Consider the following 22,018-nt stretch of genomic DNA (forward strand, 5'->3'; position numbering starts at 1 on the left):
TGAACAGTGTGCCAGAAACAAAGCTCCTGCCCTCCTCACTTACTTTGGGGCACAAACCTTCCCCACCACGAGATGAGAGGACCCTGAGTATGAGAAAAGCTTGACCCTGCCCTTAGTGTAGTCGCTCTCTGCCTGGATCCCTTACTGCCCTTGTCCTTCCTTGTCTTCAGCAGCAGGCGGCGGCAGCAGCGAGACCGAATGCCGCAGTGCCAGGACTGGAGGGAGGTGACCACACAGGATGCTGTGAACCCCATTGAGAGCCTGGACACCTGGACGGAGTTTGTAGAGGGCAAAAATAAGGTATGGACCAGCCAGGCCACTGAGTGGCTGGGGGAGAAGAAGAGAGAGGTGAGGTCCTTTCTTCAGAAGAAAGGTGGGATCAGAAGGAGAGGTGGGGTCCTCTCCTAGCCTTCTCAGTCTCCACCGGACTTGCAGAGTTCTTGCAATAGCAGCTGAGAGTCAGTAACCTTTCTGCAATGTCTCTGGACATCAGCTTCCCTGCCTGCAATAGACTACAGGGGCCTGACCTACCGCTGCTTCCCAGAGAGGGAAGCTGAGATTCACAGCTGTGGGCCCAAACTAGCAAGGGCTGGCAGAGTTGGGGCTGGGGACAAGCTCTATCCTCCCCAAAGACGGCTGGTCCAGGCTGGGGGCAATCCCTAGAAGAGGCCAAGCAGGGGAAGGGCTGAACAAAGGCACCCACTTCCTACAGTCACTTCCTGTTTTCCTACACACCTCCAGAGCCTCTTCCTGTTCCAGGCTGGCCAGGAAGTGCCCAGCTTGAGGTTGGGGGGTGGGCTCTTGGGCTGGTAGGCAGAGACTATGGCCCTCTCTCTTCCTCTGCCTCCAAGCTGCCCACTCCCCCAGGCCAGAGTCCTTCTGGAGCCCTGGACCCCATCTCCTCCCCTTGCCACGACCCAGAGCACTGAGAGGCTCTGCAGGCAGCCCCGAAGTGTTTGTAGGCACATCACAGGGGGCAGCCCCGAAGTGTTTGTGGGCACATCCCAGGGGCCTCACACAGCGACTCCTGGGACCACAGGCTGACATTCGATGTGACCCGAGCGTGCATCCGAACTCTGGCTTGGACCAACCCAGTGCCACCAGGCCCCTGTCGCCTCCTCAGCACGGCAGCCCCCTGAGCCCACCTGCAGCCAGAGGCCTCTCTGGCCCTGCCTCACACTGCCTTCTGACCCCAGCCACAGCTGAGGCCCGCTGTCCATCGTGCTGTCCCTTGAGTTTTCAGGGGAGCCACCTCTTGCTGCTGCCCGAGGACCTCATCACCTTCTCCTTGCCTCACCAGTCCTTTGGTCATCTCCAGCCCAGAGCCTCAGTTTCCCCCATTATTCTAGTGGGCACAGCAACTTCCATGCAGAAAGAGGAGGTTAGGGTAGGGGAACGTAGGCAGGAAACGGATCCTTATACCTGACATGTATCCTGTCCAGACGGTGAGCAAGCTGGTGATCCAGGAGGCCAATGTGTCCGCCATGTACAAATGCGTGGTCTTCAACAAAGTCGGCCAGGATGAGCGGCTCATCTACTTCTACGTGGCCAGTGAGTGCCTTGGGCAGGCCTGGATAGAGGTCAGGAGCCAGGTGGGCGCAGGAGGAGGCCAGGCTTGGGAGGAGACAATATGCCTGCTTTGGGGACCCATTGAATGTCTTGTGAGGCACCAGGAGGAACCCCAACCCCCCAGGCCTCTGGGCCTCAGCAGGAGGACAGATTTGGAGGCTACAGGCATATGAACTGGGATGAGGCAGCACCATCTGCTCTTAGACCAGGAGGTGCCTCCCAAGGGGTGCCATCTTGTTCCCCACAGCTCCACCTCCCTCCACTTCCCTCCCACCCCCTTCCTGAGCCGTGGATCCTGCACGGCAGCTGGTTCTTATGTGCGTTTGGCCCTGGAAAGAAGGTCCATGGTTGCCTCAGATTTTTCAAACCTGTTAATGACCTCAGGAACACTAGGAAGACCATGGAAGGACAGTCACTGGGCCCAGAGGTTTAAATGCGGGCACCTGGAAGAGAGGTGGAGCCAAAGAAAACACTCTGCAGGAGAGAGGAGCCCATGGGAGCTCGACAGTGGACAGCCAGAGGGGCCAGAGGAGATCGGGAGCCCCTGCCAAAGGCTAATGGAGCCAGACTGTGTCAAGAAGAGGACGGGGTGGGAGTGTGCTCAGCAGTGAGGGGGAATGGGCCCTCGCGCACCTGCTCAGCTGCTGGCAAGAAACTCATTGGTGGCCTGGGCTCCTGGGAGAGGTAGGGGCAGTACCCAGCTGGGGCTTGTTCAGGAAAAACTAGAGGGAGGCACGGCAAGAGGAGCCCCTGGTGGAACTGACTTGGGAGAGTTGGTCTCTTGGCAGCGAGACAGAGAAGAGGTCTCCAGAGTGGTGTCCCTGGCCCAGGCAGGGTGACATACACCCCTATTTGAGAGCTGAGTGAGTTCAAAGGTCAATGAGAAAGAGAGGGAGTCCCTGAGCAGGGGGGTAGGTTCGCCAGCACCTCAGTGTCATAGCGAGTGGTTCCTCCGTCCCCAGCCATCCCCGACGGCTTCAGCATAGAGTCAGAGCCATCAGAAGAGGCGCTAGAGGGCCAGGCCGTGCGCCTGAGCTGCCGGGCTGACAACTACACGTACGAGCACTTGCACTGGTACCGCCTCAACCTGTCCACGCTGCACGACGCGCAGGGCAACCCACTGCTGCTTGACTGCAAGAACGTGCACCTGTTTGCCACGCCACTGGCTGCCAGCCTGGAGGAGGGGGCACCCGGGGAGCCCCACGCCACGCTCACCCTCACCATCCCCAGTGTGGCACCAGAGCACGAAGGTGACTACGTGTGCGAGGTGCAGGACCGGCGCAGCCACGACAAGCACTGCCATAAGAAGTACCTGTCCGTGCAGGGTGAGGCAAGCCAGAGCCGGAGGGGCCGGACGGCAGCGCTCCCCAAGGAGCCTTTCCCCTCCGCCCAGCACGCGCCCGGGGAAGTCCATTCACAAGCCCGAGCATGCAAGAGCACCCATGCCCCTCTCCTTCCCCTCCGGGGGGTGCACAGCCCTGCCCACCCCGAGCTCAAACCCTGACCCTTCAGCTTGGAGAGCTCCTAGCACTGGAGGGCCCTTTCCTGGAGTGCCCTCCTGCTTTCTGCAGCTCCACTCAGCTCTCTCTCGACCCCGCCCCCAGCCCTAGAAGCCCCACGGCTCACACAGAACCTAAGCGACCTCCTGGTGAACGTGAGCGATTCCTTGGAGATGCGGTGCCCAGTGGCTGGGGCGCACGTACCCAGCATCGTGTGGTACAAAGATGAGAGGCTGCTGGAAGAAGAGTCCGGTAGGGGGATGGGTATGGGCGGAGGGCGGGGTCAGGCAGCTCTCGAGGCCAAAGCCCCAGACCTATTTGAACTCAAACGTCCACCGCCCTCGCTGCAGGAATCGACCTGGCGGACTCGAACCAGAGGCTGAGCATCCAGCGCGTGCGCGAGGAGGACGCGGGCCACTATCTGTGCAGCGCGTGCAACGCCAAGGGCTGCGTCAACTCCTCTGCCAGCGTGGCTGTGGAAGGTCCAGCCTCCCCCCGCGCCCCTCGGCCCACCTTCTGCCCGCACTCGATGCCGTCTCCTCACGGCCACCTCACTGCCAGTTGAGCCTGCCAGAAGGGTGCACCCTCTCCCCCCCACAATATGTGCACAGTAGCCACCCCCTCTTTCTGCCCACTCAGGCTCTGAGGATAAAGGCAGCATGGAGATCGTGATCCTTGTTGGCACAGGAGTCATCGCTGTCTTCTTCTGGGTCCTCCTTCTCCTCATCTTCTGTAACATGAGGAGGGTAAGCACTCCTCCTCCCGAGCTGCTAATGGGCTCTCTCCACTCTGCCCAGCCCCTAAGTTAAGGAATATGGTTCACCCTGGCTCACCTGGAAGCCTTGTATCCTGGGAGGCCCCCCAGACCCCTCCATGCTGCACTCTTAGAGGACAAGAGGTTGTCCATCTGTCTCCTCCTACATCGGAAGTCCCTAAGGAGAGGCCATCTGTCCTGAGCACAGCTTTACTGAAGCCAGGACGGTATGGCCGAGTCAGTGAGCTGTCCCCATCCCCACCTCCCAGCCAACCCATGCAGACATCAAGACCGGCTACTTGTCCATCATCATGGACCCCGGGGAGGTGCCTTTGGAGGAGCAGTGTGAATACCTGTCCTACGACGCTAGTCAGTGGGAGTTCCCCCGGGAACGGCTGCACCTTGGTGAGACCCGCTCCCAGCCTGCTTCACCCACCCAGTCCTGCTGGGCGGACACTTCTTCAGCTGCTCTGGGGTCAGGCAGGCTGGAGTCCTGCAATCCCTCCATTCTCAGAACTCATGCCAGAAAGTCCCACCTGGCCCCCACCTGGCCTGACCTGTCCATCTAGGCACGCATCCCCAGAACTATTATAGGGGCTCCAATTCCCAGGCCCCCCGAGGTCACTTCCTGCTGCTCTGAGCAGGGTGGGCCTCTCACACCTGCTGGGAGAGGATGCAGGCCTTCCTGTCTGTCTCTCTCCTCCCTCTCTCCCCACCCTGCTCCCCATGCACTTCCTGTTTGGCAAGGGGGCTCCTGACTTTCCTCCCCCTCCTGGGCCTTCCTTCCTGGCCCTCCACAGGGGTTGTCCCTTCTGCCCAGTCCTCTCCACCCACACCCCCATACAGCTCACCTGGAACCAGCTCCCTGCCCCCACAGGGAGAGTCCTCGGCCACGGGGCCTTTGGGAAGGTGGTGGAAGCCTCAGCCTTTGGCATCAACAAGGGCAGCAGCTGTGACACTGTGGCCGTGAAAATGCTGAAAGGTGTGGGGTCATGGGTAGAAGGGGTGGCTTAGCTGGTGAGGATCAGCAACTCTGGGTGGGCTGGTGGGTCTGTGGTGCCGGAAGGGAAACAGGTTCAGAACAGATTCTTACCAGAGGTTATGCAGGGAATCCACGGCCTGGGGCTCCCCTCTGAGTAATACTTACCAGTCCCACCTAAACCTTTAGCCTCAGAGGGAAGCGATATTTACTGCACTCCCACCAGCAAGAGCACTGGTCAGGCCTCAGCTCAGCTGAAAGCAAAAGTGCTCATCACTCAGTCCTGTCCAGCTCTTTGCTTCTCCATGGACTATAGCCCGCCAGGCTCCTCTGTCCATGGAATTCTCCAGGCAAGAAGACTGGAGAGGGTTGCCATTTCCTCCTCCAGGGGATCTTCCAGACCAGGGGATCGATCAAACCTGGGACTCCTGCGTCTCCTGCATTGCAGGGGGATTCTTTACCGTCTGAGCTAGTGGCCCGGAAAAAGGGATATTCAGGGCCTAGGTCAGGGGCCAGATGGGCCCGGGAATCAAGCAAAGCCCCCATGTTGCTTCCAGAGGGCGCCACAGCCAGCGAACATCGCGCCCTGATGTCGGAGCTCAAAATCCTAATCCACATTGGTAACCACCTGAACGTGGTCAACCTCCTGGGGGCTTGCACCAAGCCCAATGGTAAAGAACTCGGGCGCCCTGCGGGGAGGGCAAAGCCCCAAGGTGCCCTCATCTTTGTGGGTGTGAAGGGCCAGCTGGGCTGGGAATGGGCTGGACACAGGAGGGCTTGGGGGCGGGTCCTTGGCTGTGCTGCTTGCCCTCCAGCGCACCCTCCTGCCCTGCCCCAGGCCCTCTCATGGTGATCGTGGAGTTTTGCAAGTATGGCAATCTCTCCAACTTCTTGCGCGCCAAGCGGGAGGCCTTCAATCCCTGCGCGGTAGGTGGGCGCCCCACCGAGGGCCAGGCCTCTGCTGGTGAGCCGGGTGGGGAGGGCGGAAAGTGCCTTTCCAGTAGATGGCGAGCCTCCTCCCGCTCCGACCTGCTTTGTGCATCTCAGGAGAAGTCTGCTGAGCAGCAAAGGCGCTTCTGCTCCATGGTGGAGGGCGCCAAGGCTGACCAAAGGAGGCCAGGGAACTGCGACATGGCCCTCTTCACAAGGCTCCTAACGGGCAAGGGCGGGGCAGGGCGGGCCGCTCCAGTCCAAGAAGGTAAGAGTCTGGCTTCCCCTTGCCCAAAACGGCTGGCATGCTCCAGGACCCTGGGATACGCCAAGCTGGGGCCCTCCTGGAGGGACTTAACAGGGGAGCGGATGAAATGCTTGCTGCCTTAGAAAGATGCCACCTCAGGAAGCAAAGCACCCATGCTCCCGCCAGAGGGCGCCATAGCCAGTGAGCCGTGTGCCCTAATGTCGGAGCTCAAAATCCTAATCCTCACGGGTGGTCAACCTCCTGGGGGTGTGAGACTTCTGATGTTTGATTTGGTCGTCTCTAGAGAAGGAAATGGCAACCCACTCCAGTGTTCTTGCCTGGAGAATCCCAAGGATGGTGGAGCCTGGTGGGCTGCTGTCTATGGGGTCGCATAGAGTTGGACACAACTGAAGCGATTTAGCAGCAGCAGATAAATAAGAGTTTGCCCTGCAAACATGGTGAGGAGCCGTCCAGGCAGAAGCAGCAAAGGCAGAGGTCTAGTGTGGCAACAGTACTCACTGCTCTGGGTACCACGGAGAGAAGGCAAGCTGAGGGGCAGGAGAGGGGACCAGCAGGCTTGTTAAGCCTGGCCAGGAGGGACACAGCCAGGGTCAGTGAACACGTAAGAGCTCCCTTTGGGGCTGGGTGGAAAGCGGGAGTCACGGCTGAGGACCCTCCTAGCCAGCCTCACTTCTTCGTGCAGCCAAGGACCTGTGGCTGAGCCCGCTGACCATGGAAGATCTTGTCTGCTACAGCTTCCAGGTGGCCCGAGGGATGGAGTTCCTGGCCTCTCGAAAGGTGACTGCCCCAGCAGTCTCTTCAGAGGGGAGAAAGGCCAAAACTCACCAGCTGAGCCCGCTTTGCAGAGCTGTAGACTGAGTCCAAAGGGTAGAACCGAACTCCCAGGGTTTTCTGCTACTCAGGGGCAGAGCTAGGCACAGAGCCAGTCTGTCCTTCTGTGCAGCCTTCTCCGCTGTCCGCACAGTGCCACCAGCTACTCCATGGCAAGTCGTGGGGCACACTGAATCTATCCTCAGGAGAGCAGGACTCACGCAGGGTATCCTGGAGCTCTAGGTGCGGGTGTGGCCACAGGCACCTGCCCTGATCGCCTCACTGCTCCTCTTCACCCCCCTAGTGTATCCACAGGGACCTGGCCGCTCGAAACATCTTGCTGTCAGAAAACGACGTGGTAAAGATCTGTGACTTTGGCCTGGCCCGGGACATCTACAAGGACCCTGACTATGTGCGCAAGGGCAGTGTGAGTACAGGCCACAGCGGGGGGTGGGGGCTGTGGGCCAGGGAGCAGGGTGGGGACTCACCGCCATCCACCCAGGAGGTCTGAGGACCTGCACCCACAGGGATCCTGGAGACCCTGCTGAGGCACCTACAGCAGGTGAGTGGAGACAGGAGCTGACAATGGCCCCAGTGCTCCAAATGGAGCCCGTGTCTGGCCGTTTTGGTCCGTTAGGTGGGCACTGACTCCACACACCTGCTGAGTAGGGGCTGGTCATGCTGAGATAGATCCCACATGCTGTTTGTCCTCGAGGCGGACACGCCTAGTGTAGCACAGTTACAGAAGAATACCTGGGCGCTAGGTGCATCTCGTGTCTCATTGGTGGTGCTCAGACGTAGCCAAGCAGGCATCTGGCATCTAAATTTGTTTAGGGTTTTGCCCCAGGGGATGAATGAAGAGGCTAAGAGGGAGGTTGACAGGCAAATTGGGTCCAGGCTATGGAGAAGGAAATGGCAACCCACTCCCATATTCTTTCTTGGGAAATTCCATGGACAGAGGAGCCTGGTGGGCTACAGTCCATGGGGTTGCAAGACACGACTTAGTGACTAAACAACAGACAACAATGAGAGGCCCACCATGCAGGCTTTTGTCCTTTATTCTAACTCTCAGTTATGTGGGGACTATGGAGGTAACAGTCAGCTGTCTAGAAACTCCCTCTGCAAGCTATAACAAGAGGGGTGGGTGGGGGGTCGGGTGGAGGCCGAGGCAAGTCAGGAAGGCCCATGGTCCTCAAGGCTCCCAGGTCAAAGCCATAGGAGGGAAGTCACATTAGGAGCCACCAAAAGTGGGCTCAGGAGTGATGCCAGGCTTCCAGTGTGGGGACCAAGTGAATGGACAGAGGTGGAGCTGGTGAGGGTGTGCAGGGATACAGCATCCCTCAATATACTGGGCCAGAGGGTCTGGAGCTGGAGACAGGCTACAAGTTTTCTCTGGGAGAGCACAGGGGAAGAGAGGGACTGGATGTCTGCCCAGAGTAGTTGCAGGGAAGAAGCCTTCAAAGTCACCAGGCACCTGTGGAGTGGAGTTGGGGGAGGTGGCAGGGACAGAGCAATTGCGGGAGCCATCTGAGTGCACACAGGGTGGGCCTGACCTAAGAGCCTTTCTTGTGCGGTGACTCCAGAGTCCTGGGGAGAGGAGGGGCAGGGGAGGGGTGCCCCTGGGTTTGGCCTCTCTCCGTTCTTCCCTTCCCCATTGGGACACACGTCCATCCCACAGGCCCGGCTGCCCCTGAAGTGGATGGCCCCTGAGAGCATCTTCGACAAGGTGTACACCACGCAGAGTGACGTGTGGTCCTTTGGGGTCCTGCTCTGGGAGATTTTCTCCCTGGGTGAGTACAGGAAGGGGGCAGGGCAGGGCAGGCTCAGCAGAGGTGCACGCCTGGGCCGAGCAGTCCCGCTCATTCTGAGACAGGTGCTTGGAGGGCCCCCTGGGTCCCCCCTTCATGTCCAGCCTGTGCCCAGGGCAGAACCCTGTGTTCACCCACCAGCTCCTGGGCCCATCACCCGTCACAGAGGGAAAGGCCGTAGGAGTTCCTAGACCCCTCCCTCCCTGGCCGAGTCCCTTCCTCACAAGCCGTTGAGGACACTGTTTCTGCCTTCATGGGGCTGGGGAGCATCTGGAAGGAGACCGGCTGCTCCCTCGATGACCACAGTTGCTACCACCTCACATAGTAAACCAGGCCTCGCTGGATCCAAGATGAAGGGCCCCAACCAGGGTGGGGGTGAGGCAGGAAACAAGTAGAAAAGTGAAAACGCTGAATGGCAACCGTGACCAATACTGTTAGTAAGGATAAAAGCGCACGGCGCGCACAGGAAGGACAGTGCTGGATGTGAGCCGGAGGGGCCAGGAGGGGCAGGCTGACGACGGTGGGTGGGCTGGAGGCAAGAGGGCCTGCAAAACAGCAGTCCAGGGTGCAGGGCTGGTCAGGGCCGTGGTCCTTGTGCTGGGGAGCTGAGCAGGATGTAAGCAGTCAGCATTGGGAGATGCCACAAAAGCTTGTATTGGTGGTCCAGGCAGCCTCTGCAGGCCCTCTGGGGTGAAGGCCTGGAATTTAAGTCTACTGGGAGCCGTGCAGGGTTTGAGGGAGAGGCCCTTACCTTAAAGGGCCTTTCCACTACTGTATGGCTTGCAGGAGCTAGGTCCTTTTTGCTGGTAGAGACACAGGACTTAACGAAGAACTGGAGAAGGCTTCTCTGAAGAGGGGGCATTGTGACAGGGCCGCTCAGCTGGCTCAGCAAAGCTCTACTGACCCTGACCTGACGGTCCCAGAATGGGAAGTGCTTCTGCCAATGTGCCTGTGAAAGCTCTGATGCTCATGGCAGTTCTCACAAGCGGGTGCCACCATCCTCTTAACCAAACAAAGGACTCGTCCGAGGGGAGGGGGGCAGCAGGGTGAGCTCCTGCCATGAGGGGCCGGGGCAGAGGCGGTTCGGACCTGAGCTGAATAGCGGTAGCCTGCTCCCCACCCAGCCCCGATCCTGTTCCACCATCAGGGGCCTCCCCATACCCTGGGGTGCAGATCAATGAGGAGTTCTGCCAGCGGCTGAAAGAGGGCACCCGGATGCGGGCCCCAGAGCTAGCCACTCCTGCCATGTGAGTCTCTTGGGAAGCCTCGAGGCAGAGGGGCCGTAGGGGCGGGTGGGCACCAGGAAAATGTAAGGGGGGTTGTGTGCAGGCTTGGGAAATGGGGCTTGCCAGCAGGGGTGGGAGGCGGGAAGGGGCTCAGGCACAGGAGCCGAGCTGGAGGCCTGCAGACACCGTCTCTCACTCCACCATGGGTCTGCTGACAGCTCTCCTCCCTGCAGGTAGGAGAGATGGCCCAGCCTAAGCCCAGGGGAGGGAGGCAGGCAGAGCAGATGTGAGGGATCGGCAGGAGGTGGGAGACTTGGGTCTGCTGGGGTCGGGTGCGGGGTGCACTCAGACGGCCGTCCAGCATCCAGCTGTACCCACAGACGCCGCATCATGCTGAGCTGCTGGGCGGGAGACCCCAAAGAGAGGCCTGCCTTCTCAGATCTGGTGGAGATCCTGGGGAACCTGCTTCAGGGCAGGGCCCAGCAGGTGAGGCCCCGACTCCCCCTGTCCTGCTGCAGCGACCTCTGGCCCCCAAGCCAGGGATCATCACATGGATGGTCAGAGCCCAACTTTCCCGCAGAGAGGCCCAGGCTGGTCCTCAGGGAGCTGGCAAGGAGCCCCCACCTCCTGGCAGAAGAGTGACATGTTCTTCTGCCTCCCCCTTTGCCCCTCTGCCCCCTGCACCCACCTCTGACTTATATCTCCCTCCCCCAGCTCAGGGCTGGCTCAGGGCAGCCTGAGACCTGGAGGAGGAGGCAGGGAGCTGCCTGCTGCCCCAGCCTCAGGGACTTGAGATGGGCACTTGGTGGCCAGTGCTGCCCAAGCTGAGGGTGGGAAGTACTGATGCTCGAGGCTGAGGGACAGCCAGGCTCTGGAACGAGGACGCCGTTATTATGCCTGCCTCCTCCTTAGATGGGGCACCTGGAAGGGCTGTGAGGAGAACTTGCCCAGCTCCTTTAGCCCTTGGAGCCCTTGAGAACAGCACTTGAAGGATCAGGAACTCTAGAAGTCCTAAGCGCAGGAGTAGGGGCGAAGTGGGGCCTGGGGGCCTCTGAACCTGGCTTTTTGTGCCATTCCTGCCAGGAAGATGAGGACTGTGTGGCTCCTTGTGGTTCTCAGAGCCCAGAGGAAGGCAGCTTCTTGCAGGCATCCACCACAGCCACGCACATCACAGAGATGGATGCTGACACAGAGGACAGCCCGCTGAGCCTGCACCAGCACAGCCTGGCCGCCAGGTCAGCCCCCCTCTTCAGATCCAAGGGTCCCCCGGGCAAGGGGAAAGCAGTTTGGACATGTAAGTTTTATCCTCATCAGTCATCAAGGAAAAGCGAAGGACAAGGACTTAAGAGGCCATTGTTTATCAATTCAAAGAGCTGAGTGACAGCATCGCTGATGCTCCGGTGGGTGTGATCAGTGTCGAGTCCTTCCAAGCCCATGTGGCCTCTCAACATTGCTTTTCTCCATGCCCCTCCGTTCTGCCCTCTGGCTTCCTCTGCTTGCCCACACTCCTAGGCCCTGAAAGGCCCTCCGCCATCAATTTCAAGGGAGCGCCCCTCTCAGGCACAACACCCTGGCCAGCTCCACCCTGTAAGGAAAGAAAATGCTGCAGGCAGGGAGAGGGGCGAGTTCCCAGGGACCCTGAGAATGGGGCTGGTCACTCACTAACCTTATTCAGGATTTAGAATGGAGCCTAAGTATCCAGAGTTTGGGGTCAGAGGCCAGTGAATATCCACATTCGCACTGGTGCTGCTGAGAGAAGAGCTCGGGACTCTCCATGCCATCTTCCCCAGCAGAGAGCAAGCCGAGCCTGGGGAACAGCAACACCCAGCTGGGTGTGCCAGGTTCCTTCCACCACCCCTGCTGTAGGCACTCGAGTGTGCACACACACGTACACACGTGCAGGTCAGGCAGGGGCTTGTGACATCAGTACTGCCTGCCCTGCATAGGGTGGCCCATCCTGGAGGGAAGTCCTCCCCAAGGGAGGACTCCTCTCTCCAGCTCCACGTCACGCCCAGGCCAGGTGCCCTCTGCTGCTTGCTTCCCACCTCCTCCCCAGCAGTGGCCTCAGGGAGGTTCGCTCGTCTTGCCTGGGAGCAGAGGCAAGACTCGGGGGCCTGGGGAGCCGTCTAGACCAGCCCCTGTACTCAGCCCCAGGCCTGGGGTCCTTCCTGAGAGGAGAGGGGTGCAGAAGGGAAGGTGGAGAGAGCATTCAGGAGGGGTGCTGGGCTGCACTTCTCAGCACTTGCCGTTTCCTCCCCACAGATATTATAACTGTGTGTCCTTTCCGGGATGCCCTGCCAGAGGCACTCAAACCCAAGGTTCCTCCAGGATGAAAACATTTGAGGAATTTCCCATGACCCCAACTACCTACAAGGCCATAGTGGTAAGTGGGATGCATGGGCCTGTTCCGCCGCCCCAGGTTAGGGCCGCTGGACTCCTTCCACAAGGAGCTGGACGTCAGGAAGTCCTGAGGCTCGTGGCAGAAGCCAGCTCAGCACAAGGAGCCCCATGCCACCATGTCTCTGCTCCTTTCACTGTGCCCTCCTCACCCACCCAGGGCCTCCCCTCCCCAGCACCCAGCCTCTCTCTCCCAGCAAGGTAGAAACCCAGTGGAAAGTCAGCTCCTCCTTCTAGACGGTTCTCCTGGGATCGACCCAAGTCAGGGCCCCCTGTGGGTGGCCATCGGGCCCCGTGACCAGAGAGGAGAAGATGGGGTACTAGACTAGAAGTCTAGGGTAAGAGGCACGGGAAGACCACTCATGTTCCCAGATGTGGTCAAGCAGAGGAGACCTCTTACAGCTCAGTAAGGCTGGAGGCAATCGTCAGGCAATTGTGTAAAAGCACAGCCTTGTAGCCTCCATCCAGATGGGGCTGGGGTGAGTACAGGCCCAGGGGAGGCTGAGTACAGGGGTTGCGATGGGTGCCCTGAACCAGCGCCATGCCGACCCGAGCTCCCATCCCCAGGGTCAGATAAAGGCGTAGGGGGAGGGCCCCCCATCTTTGATGAGAGTGCGGTTCAGTCCCCCTCCACAGAAATCAAGACCACTCCAAGTCACACTGATTGTGACATAGCCCCACCAAACCTTGGAGGTATCTGAGGATCCTTTCTCTGTACTGTGAGCTGTCAGATTCTTTCTAGACTTCCCCTGTTTCTCCCGGTGCTCCTACTCTGCTGTGTCCTGAGCAGGTGTATGGCCGCCTTGTGTATCTCCCAACAGGGGCGTCCCAGTCTTGCCACCCTCTTGACTCATAGGGCGGGGCCCCGCCAGCCGCAGTTCCTCCCTCTGCGGCAGGGGCGTGAGACCCTGACCGACAGCCTCCGTGATGGAACGGAGGCCTGTTTCCCGCACGAAGGATGAGCGTCCAGGCAGCAGTGGGGCAGGTCTGAGGGGCAGCTGCCTACAGACGGGCCCTCTTGGGGCCCACCCACAATCTTGGCGTGATCTCTCTGCACAGGACAGCCAGACGGACAGTGGGATGGTGCTGGCCTCCGAGGAGTTTGAACAGCTGGAGAGCAGGCACAGAGAAGAGAGCAGGCTCAGGTAGGGCTTCTGGAGCCCGCTCCTGGCCAGGGCCCAGCGCGGGGAGCCCGATGTGCCTCTCACTCTCTTACCTGAAACTTTTCGTGTCTCCAAATTACCTTTTTGTGTGTTCAAGGCAGACCACACTGGGACTTGAGGATTTTGTCCACCAGCCTTCCCATAAGCCCCACCCCTCGTCACTGTCCTGACCCAGCACCCTGGTGCTGGTCTCCAAAAACCTCCCTCCCCTTTGACAGATACTAGACAATAACCTCTTTGTGAAACCAAGAAACATCTGCTGTGTCCAATGGATGTAACACCCTTCCCCCAGCCAGGAGAGGCCACAGATCATGTGACTTAGAGCTGGCTGTTGTACTTCTTTGATGAGAATACAGTTACAGAGAAATCTTCCAGTGTGCTTGCATAGGGGGTGAGCTCCATAAACAATGACCTCCATTTTCCAAGAAGATACCTCCACTCTTTAAAAATAGATCTGAATATTTAAACTTTTAAGGGTATACATTAAATAGTTAAATGAGCACATATTTTTTTTAACTTTTGATCCATTTTTTTCAACTTCATTGGAACACACAATTCTGTTTTCACACAGCCGTCTCTTAAAATCCAGGGGAAACTGCGCATTAAAGATGGGTCTGGGCAATGGCCTAAGATACTCAGTTGCATATAAGCGAAGCACGTAAGTGAAGATCAGTGTCTTTCCTGTTTAACTTTTTATTTTGTATTGGGGTATAGCTGGCTAACAATGTTGTGATAGGTTCAGGTGAGCAGTGAAGGGACTCAGCCATAAATACACGTGTCCATTCTCCCCCGAACTCCCCTCCCGTCTAGGCTGCCACATAACATGGAGCAGAGTTCCATGTGCTATACAGTGCATGCTTGCTGCTTGCCATTTTAAATATAGCAGCGTATGCATGTCCATCCCAAACTCCCTAGCTGTCCCTTCCACACATCTTTGCCCTCAGCAGCTGTAAGTTCATCCTTTAAGTCTGTGAGTCTCCTTCTGTTTTGTATCAAGTCTTTTTGGATTCCACCCACATGTAAAGGATGTCATATGATCTTTGTCCTTCTCTGTCTGACTCACTTCACTCAGTATGTATGACAGTGTCTAGGCCCGTCCGTGTTGCTCCACCTGGCATTATTTCATTCTTCTTCATGGCTGAGTCATATTCCAGTGTATCTGTGCACCGCATCTTTATCCGTCCCTCTGTCAATGGACATTTAGGTCGCTTCCATGTCTTGGCTATTGTAAGCAGTGCTGCAATGAATATTGAGATGCATGCATCCTTTCAGATCATGTTTTTCTCTGGATATATGCCCAGGAGTTGGGATTGCAGGGCCACATGGTAGCTCTATTTTTTGTGTTATAAGGAACCTCCATACTGTTCTCCATAGTGACTCTATCAATTTATATTCCCACCAACAGTGAAGAAGGGCTTCCTTCTCTCCACACCCTCTCCAACGTTTATTCTTAGTGGGTTTTTTGGTGATGGCCATTTTAACCAGTGTGAAGTGATAGCTCACTGTAATTTTTATTTTCATTTCTCTCATGGTTAGTGATATTGAGCATCTTTTCATGTGCCCCGTATCCAGCTGTACTTTTACTTATTTACTTTAGTAATCGACTTGCTCATACTTTAGTAATCGACTTGCTCATTGTTTAAATGATAGAACCTAAAATATTATATTAATATAAACAGTGCTCTCTTTTGCTTTTTACAGATCCTTGTGTGACACCTGTGTCTTTCAGGGACCCCTTTTGGGGTCATCTGGTGTAGTTTTCTTTGTCTTCTGCCTAGGCTGTTTTTGAATCAATAGGTGTTATCATTGAATAGTTTACCCTAGACCACAGGTGTTAATTTGTATCACAGCAGGATAGTTGAGGTCATTCTTCACCTTTCTTGTAGGTATCATTAAGATCTCTGCAACTTAGCCAAATATCTGTTACCTTCCCAGCAGCCTGCAAAGACATGTTTGCAGCACTGTGAACGCAGAGGTTCGTGGGGTCGCATGCCTGCAGATGACTGCTGTACCTCCAGCATGCATCTTGACCTCCTTCTTTGTTTTTATTGATTCTGTCACGTAACCTGTATGAGTAACCGAGTTTTGAAAAACTAATGCTTTTTACTTATTCAACAAAAATAGTTTCTGGCTAATTTTTCTTTACCAAACAGTTGTTTGTTTGTTTTCTAATCTCCCCAAAAAGTATTTCAGTAAGAGGATGAGCCAGAAGATGTTAACTCCTTAAATTCCAGTCTCCACACATCTTTCTAAAATCAGCACAGGAAACAAGACCTCTCAGAGCCCGTGACTGTGACATGAGCGAGGGAGAGACCCAGCTGTGTGTGAGCAGAGAACTCAGCAGCAGAACCAGCACAGCCATGCCCACAGCCTGGCCCAGGAGAGCTGTCTGGGAACTGCCCCCTGAGAGGGGACCATCAAGGTCCTTGGGACCATGGCCACACAGACAGGAGACTGCAGAGTGTGAGCACCAGGACAGCGGCCTTAGGAAGGCTCTGCTTCTGAAAGGACAGTGAGCAGGAGGGGAATGTGCATCTCAGGCGCCTAGTGGGGGAGAAGAGCCTTATATAAACAAGATTATATTAAGAGTTGAAAAGACAGTTACACACCCAAGGGTCTCTTCATTACAGAAACTGCACATTATGATGGGAGCAACAGAGGACATTATTCTCTTCCCAGGTTCCCTTAGAAACACATCGTGATGGGCCACAAAGAGGTGTAGCCGGTCACTTGGCAAATGGAACATTCCCCAAACAGATGTAGAGGTGGGATGGAACGTACCTTGAAAGCATCTGTCAGGGAGAAGGAAGGAGTTTATCTCCTCTGTTCTTTCCTATCTTCTGTTAACCACTGGTTAGTACTCACCCTGTGGGAAGTTAACGCATCCTCACTTCAAGGTGACTCACCCAGTCCTTTCAGCGGCACTTGGGATGCCATGTGACTTAGGATCCCTGTGACATGGCAGTTCATCCAAGTCTAGGTGAAAGGGCGATCTGAAAGCGCTAGGCTTGTGGTTGGTCAGTATGGCTGCACAGCAGCAGCTGGGGGGGTGTCCAGCACTCCCTCTTAAGGGAGGGGCAAGTCCCCGCTGGTGATACAGCATGGGACGTGAATGGAGCCTTTGGAGAGAGGGATGCAGCTGGATTCAAGGTGTTATGCTGTTACAGTACTCCGGAATGAAGAAAGCTGCGGAGACACCTACATTCCTGGCCCTCCTGCCATAGGGTAGTTCAGTTCAGTCACCCAGTCGTGTCCGAATCTTTGCGACCCCATGGACTGCAGCATGCCAGGCTTCCCTGTCCGTCACCAACTCCCGGAGATTGCTCAAACTCATGTCCATCAAGTTGGTGAAGTCATCCAACCATCTCATCTTCTGTTGTCCCTTCTCCTCCTGCCTTCAATCTTTCCCAGCATCAGGGTCTTTTCCAGTGAGTCAGTTCTTTGCATCAGGTGGCCAAAGTATTGGAGTTTCGGCTTCAGCATCCGTCCTTCCAATGAATATTCAGGACTGATTTCCTTTAGATGGACTGGTTTGATCTCCTTACGGTCCAGATCAAACCCATAAGGTAATCTCAGCCTGATAAGTATGAACAGAAAAAAATGAGCACTATCCATACAGTTATTATAAGAATAAAAAAGGAAATCAGAACTAAAACTTTTCAGTAGCCATAAACACTCCAAAAACAGCATGGAAAAACTGTGATACAACACAGCGGCATAAATCATAATGAAATAAGTAGCTGCACTATGAATCATAAATTCAAAAATTCAGAATAAAAAGGGACAAAGTGTGACAATATCAAATGGGAGCCGACTAAATTTATGGAAGGAATTGAAATAAAAGACAAATCCTCTCAAAAGTGAAGAGCAGAGTGCCCAAGGGACAATTGAATATGATCAGACTTGCAGTGGAGGGCACATTTGATAGATATGAAAAGAGGTCGAGAATAAATCAAGAGATCTAAAGGGTCAGAAGGAATGTGAAAATTTTAGAAGTTAAATAGAAAACTCTCGCATATGTAAAACTGGTGTCTCTGAAGAAGAGAAATGCCAACAGTGAAATAGAACTAATATTTATTTTTTTTTGAATGTCTACTTTTATTTTGTTACCTTTATGATCTTTTTTTTGTAATTTTTTATTTTTTTAATTTTAAAATCTTTAATTCTTACATGAGTTCCCAAACATGAACCCCCCTCCCTAGAACTAATATTTAAATATGTAATTCAAGATAATGCTCTTAAATAAAAGGAGACCAAATCTACATGTTAAAAGGGTACCTGGAAAAACTGGTCCCAAAAGAGTAAACTCTGAGACATTTCCTAGTTGAAGTATCAGGTTCAGCTAGAGATAAACATTCAGGTAAAACATCAAGTCACCAAAAAAAGAGAGAAAGAGAGAGAGATTGAAGCATCAGGCTTTTCAATAGCACCATGCAAAGCAAAAGCAATGAAACAAACTTGCAGAAATCTCAAAGAAAATGAGTGCTAAGGAGGGGGAATCACTGGGCCATCGGTGAGGCAGGAGGGAACCGGTGAGGCAGGAGGGGACCGGAAGCTGCAGGGCCTTCTCGGCCAGGGGCAGAAGCTTGGACTTTATTCAGAGAGTGAGTTGTAGTGAACAAGTTGTGTTGAAGGGTGTGACTTGAAGGATCTCTGAAGGCTGGCCTGTAGGGAGGCATGAGTGGGAGAAAACAGATGTGCCAGGGCAGTACAGAGCGCACGGTGGTGGCAGCTCACTCTAAAGGCGCATTTCAGCGCGGAAAGGACAGGACTGCCGAGTGGGCTGGATGTGAGGGGTGAGGGAAGGGGAGGAGGAAAGGAAGACACCTGGGTGCTTGAGACGCTAAATCAACGTTGGTGCCATTTACAGAGATGAGCAAGACTGGGAGAGAAGCAGGTTTGGAGGGATGGAGTCGGGCTTTCTCCATTGTCCCGCGCCCAGGCACGACGAGGAACGTTCTGGTGTTTGCCGGCGGCACATTGCTTTGTTTTTCTATTTAAGTCACATCTGCGTGTGTTTCCATCGGCTTTGCTTGTTGCTCTGTTGTTTCTGGTGATCCCAGTCAGACCCGAACACAGTTCCAACTGTTCTTCGTTTCTGACTGATGTCACCTTCCTGTCTCGGCAGCTGTAAAGGCCCCGGCAGGAATGTGAGCGTGACCGCGGCACATCTCGACCCCCAAGGGAGGCGGCGGCCCGACCCGGGGCCCCAGGGCCAGGAGTTCTACAACAGCGAGTACGGGGAGCTGGCGGGGCCCCCGGAGGAGAGCTCCAGCACCCCAGCCGCCCGAGCGCCCTTCTTCACAGACAGCAGCTACTAAAGCAGCTTCGGACAAGCCACCCTGGACCCTGGGCTCTAACAGTGGGTTGGGGGTCACGCCTGGCCAGTGAACAGAGGGCTAGAGACCCAGGCTGGAAGCTTGTCTCATCTAATTTGGGCCAGGAGACATTTCTTCCTCCTTAGCTAGGAAGAGCAAAACCCAGGCTCCAGCGTTCCCTTCAATTCCATCAGCATGCCTGCCCAGGACACCCTGCAGATCCCTGGGGCCCTCCTCTCTTTCAGACTCAGATTCCACTTGGTTCAACACCCACAGAGGCCAGCTCTGGGCTGGGCACTCTCATAGGAAATATCTCTTTGGGTGCCTCTCTCAGCATGATAGATGGTGTGATCCCTGACTTCTGATGAGAAATATGGGAATAACATAATAGTCGAGGTTGAAGTGTGGTCTCCCAGCCCTGCCCCGTCCCATGGGAATGGCTTTCTTCATTTGCCTCTCCAAGGCTCAGAGAAGGTGCCATATTTCCAACTCAAAGCAAAAAATGAGAAATTTGAGTGGAGAGGAATGGAGATCTCCTTTCCTTAGCTGACCAAGCAGCTCAGAGTAGCCATCTCTGCAGTCCCAAACCAGTTACAGCAGCCTTCTCCTGAGTGCTGAGAACTATTCAACATTTTTTTTTTCATTAGAATTTCAGAGGCTATTTGAGCTGCTGTGAAAATTTTACTTTTAAAAACTTCAGTCTGAAGGGAACCCAGGAAAGGTGTTTCTGAATCTGGAAAATTCTTGCCTCTGACACCCAGTCAACTGCTGGCATAAAAGACCCCACTGTGGCTGCCACCTCTTTCTGGAGAAGGCCCCCAGCCATACCTGCCTGGTCCAGAATTGGAAGAGTCATCTGATTGTCTAGAGCTGCCCATTGGAAAGCCACCTGGTTCTTCCCTCTGGGGCCTGGATCTGCTACCCAAGGCACCGCCCAAGCTGTGAACATCCTTATGAGAGCCAAATACTATGGGTTCCTTAAGAAAGGCTTTGGGGCTGGCCCAGAGAACCCACCAGTATTGCTGTATACCAGGAGGCAATCCACAGATGTCCCTACACCCCCATGGAGGCCCCTGTCTCCTGCCCCCTGGTCTGTACCTGACATCAGTGGTCTGGAAGGTCAAGCCTCTGCTGCCACAGAACAGTGGAGGGCCCTCTGGAGGCTGGACCATTCCGCACTGCCTGGCCACCCACACCCCAGGAGAAAGACCCTCATCCCTAGTATCACGGAGGTTGACACCCCGCTCCCCACCACGAGACGCTTGCAGGACAGGCGGCCGTGCAGTGAGCAGGGGCATGCCCGGCAGGAACCACCGCCCCCCACCCACCACCACGTTGTACATTGTTCCTTTAAGATACATTGACTGTAAGTGTGGCTGTAACCCTAACTGTCCCCAGGTGTCCTTCTCCCCTGATATCACCTGCTTGTGAGACCTGGGTCTCAGGTTTACCTGGTTGAAGTCCAGAGGGCGTTTCCATCAGAGAAGCATCTCAAAGACTTTCGTGCAGTGGCCCAGGCCCAAGACCCCTCCTGACACGTGTCCACCCATGCTCCTGCCACATAACTGCACACACAAAAATGTACTGAGAAGAAAGCCTCCCCCTGCCCCTTGCAGGACATATGCTCCAAAAAGATAAAGTATTTAACAAAAAATAATAATAAATGTGATGCCAGTCTTGAGTTACAGTGAATAGAGTCTCAGCTAAATTCCAGATCTCTGTTAAGATTGTATTCTAGCCTTCCTCCCACCTGATCGTCAGCCCTACAAGGCCACTGGACAGGCCATGCAAAGGAAACGGCAGCAGAGGCAGCCCATGCCCCCTTTCTCTGCCCAAAACGCTGCTATTGTTCAGTCAATCAGTTGTGTTTGACTCTTGGCCACCCTGTGAACTACAGCATGCCAGGCTCTCCTGTCCCTCAGTATCTCCAGAGTTTGCTCAAACCCATGTCCACTGAGTCAGTGATGCCATCCAACCATCTCATCCTCTGTTACCCACTTCTCCTCTTGCCCTCAGTCTTTCCCAGCATCAAGGTCTTTCCAATCAGTCAGTTCTTCACATCAGGTGGCCAACGTATTGAAACTTCAGCTTCAGTATCAGTCCTTCCAATGAATATTCAGGGTTGATTTTCTTTAGGATTGACTGGTTTGATCTCCTTGCAGACCAAAGGACTCTCGAGAGCCTTCTCCAACACCACAGTTCGAAAGCATCAATTCTTCAGCACTCAGCATTCTTTATGGTCCAACTCTCACATCCATACGTGACTATGTAGAAAACCATAGCTTTGACTATATGGATCTTTGTCAGCAAAATGATGTCTCTTTTTAATATACTGTCTAGGTTTGTCATAACTATTATTCCAAGGATTAAGCGTCTTTTCATTTCGTGGCTGCAGTCACTGTCCTCAGTGACTTTGGAGCCCAAGAAGATGAAATCTGACACTGTTTCCACTTTTTCCCCATCTGTTTGCCATGAAGTGATGGGACCAGATGCCATAATCTTTGTTTTTTGAATGTTGAATTTTAAGCTAGCTTTTTCACTCTGCTGGGGAGTCCCCCAAAGCCGCCAGCAGAGGGCGCTGGAAGCACTGGGACACTGGGACTCAACTCCACTCACTGAAGAGGTGCCTAACTTAGCGTCTGAGAGCTAAGCATGGGCACTCCTCAAATATTTACTTTATCAATAAAGTGGCAGCATTTTGTCCTCACCTACTAAAACCCAATGCTACTTCAGGCTGTGAGCTCTGATGGCCCACGGACTTGAGAACATAGCCCAAGCTCAGTCCTTGCAGTCACCTCCCCAAGTCTCACCTGCCCCCTCCAGAAACAGCCTGTGAACATCTCCATCACAGCCCACAGATGAGGACAGGACAGAACAGGACGGCTGAAGGGTGCATCCGGGATGACCTAGGACATGCCTGAACTTCAAGATCGGGGGATTCTGACCCCAACTTCAGTCTCCACCCAGAGAGATGAACTCGTGTCAGGAGAGTGTGGCAGGGCCCTCCATAGCCCTGCCCTGGGATGTTTGCGTGATTTCACGGGTGGCATAATAGTGACTTTAGATTGGTGTGTAACACTGGCCTTCTGGACACAGCCTCAGAAGGCATACCAGGAAGGGCTAGACCAGTAGCAATGCTAAAGGCTCAGGAAGGAAAGTGGGCCATGTCCCATGGACGCAGCTGCCAGCCCAGTGGACACCTCAGGAGCAGACCAAGGCCCAGAAAGATCAGGAGTCAGAAGCCAGCCTGTGGCCGGGCCCTGGTCATTTACCCTGTTCAGACTTCTCTCATTCCTC

The 22,018-nt window shown here is 55.0% G+C and overlaps 1 protein-coding gene across 3 annotated transcripts in view; it reads left to right on the forward strand.

The window, feature by feature from the left end:
- The window catches only part of FLT4 (fms related receptor tyrosine kinase 4), a 41,787-nt gene extending 21,374 nt beyond the window's left edge, over nucleotides 1-20,413 (forward strand). For 2 of the 3 annotated variants that reach the window (XM_060416107.1, XM_042249454.1), the window contains exons 11-30: nucleotides 171-300; nucleotides 1,443-1,551; nucleotides 2,532-2,894; nucleotides 3,174-3,320; nucleotides 3,419-3,550; nucleotides 3,708-3,814; nucleotides 4,092-4,227; nucleotides 4,700-4,804; nucleotides 5,359-5,472; nucleotides 5,640-5,728; nucleotides 5,849-5,999; nucleotides 6,682-6,776; nucleotides 7,114-7,236; nucleotides 8,488-8,599; nucleotides 9,765-9,864; nucleotides 10,224-10,329; nucleotides 10,927-11,078; nucleotides 12,106-12,226; nucleotides 13,300-13,385; nucleotides 18,532-20,413. In XM_060416107.1, the coding sequence (XP_060272090.1) occupies nucleotides 171-300; nucleotides 1,443-1,551; nucleotides 2,532-2,894; nucleotides 3,174-3,320; nucleotides 3,419-3,550; nucleotides 3,708-3,814; nucleotides 4,092-4,227; nucleotides 4,700-4,804; nucleotides 5,359-5,472; nucleotides 5,640-5,728; nucleotides 5,849-5,999; nucleotides 6,682-6,776; nucleotides 7,114-7,236; nucleotides 8,488-8,599; nucleotides 9,765-9,864; nucleotides 10,224-10,329; nucleotides 10,927-11,078; nucleotides 12,106-12,226; nucleotides 13,300-13,385; nucleotides 18,532-18,724 (2,671 nt within the window). In that variant the 3' untranslated portion in view covers nucleotides 18,725-20,413. The remainder of the gene's footprint in view (nucleotides 1-170; nucleotides 301-1,442; nucleotides 1,552-2,531; nucleotides 2,895-3,173; nucleotides 3,321-3,418; nucleotides 3,551-3,707; nucleotides 3,815-4,091; nucleotides 4,228-4,699; nucleotides 4,805-5,358; nucleotides 5,473-5,639; nucleotides 5,729-5,848; nucleotides 6,000-6,681; nucleotides 6,777-7,113; nucleotides 7,237-8,487; nucleotides 8,600-9,764; nucleotides 9,865-10,223; nucleotides 10,330-10,926; nucleotides 11,079-12,105; nucleotides 12,227-13,299; nucleotides 13,386-18,531) is intronic. The other variant, XM_027969266.2, reaches the window with a different exon arrangement.
- Nucleotides 20,414-22,018: the final 1,605 nt, after the last annotated feature.

The sequence above is a fragment of the Ovis aries genome, chromosome 5 (genome assembly GCF_016772045.2).
Source record: "Ovis aries strain OAR_USU_Benz2616 breed Rambouillet chromosome 5, ARS-UI_Ramb_v3.0, whole genome shotgun sequence".
NCBI lineage: Eukaryota > Metazoa > Chordata > Mammalia > Artiodactyla > Bovidae > Ovis > Ovis aries.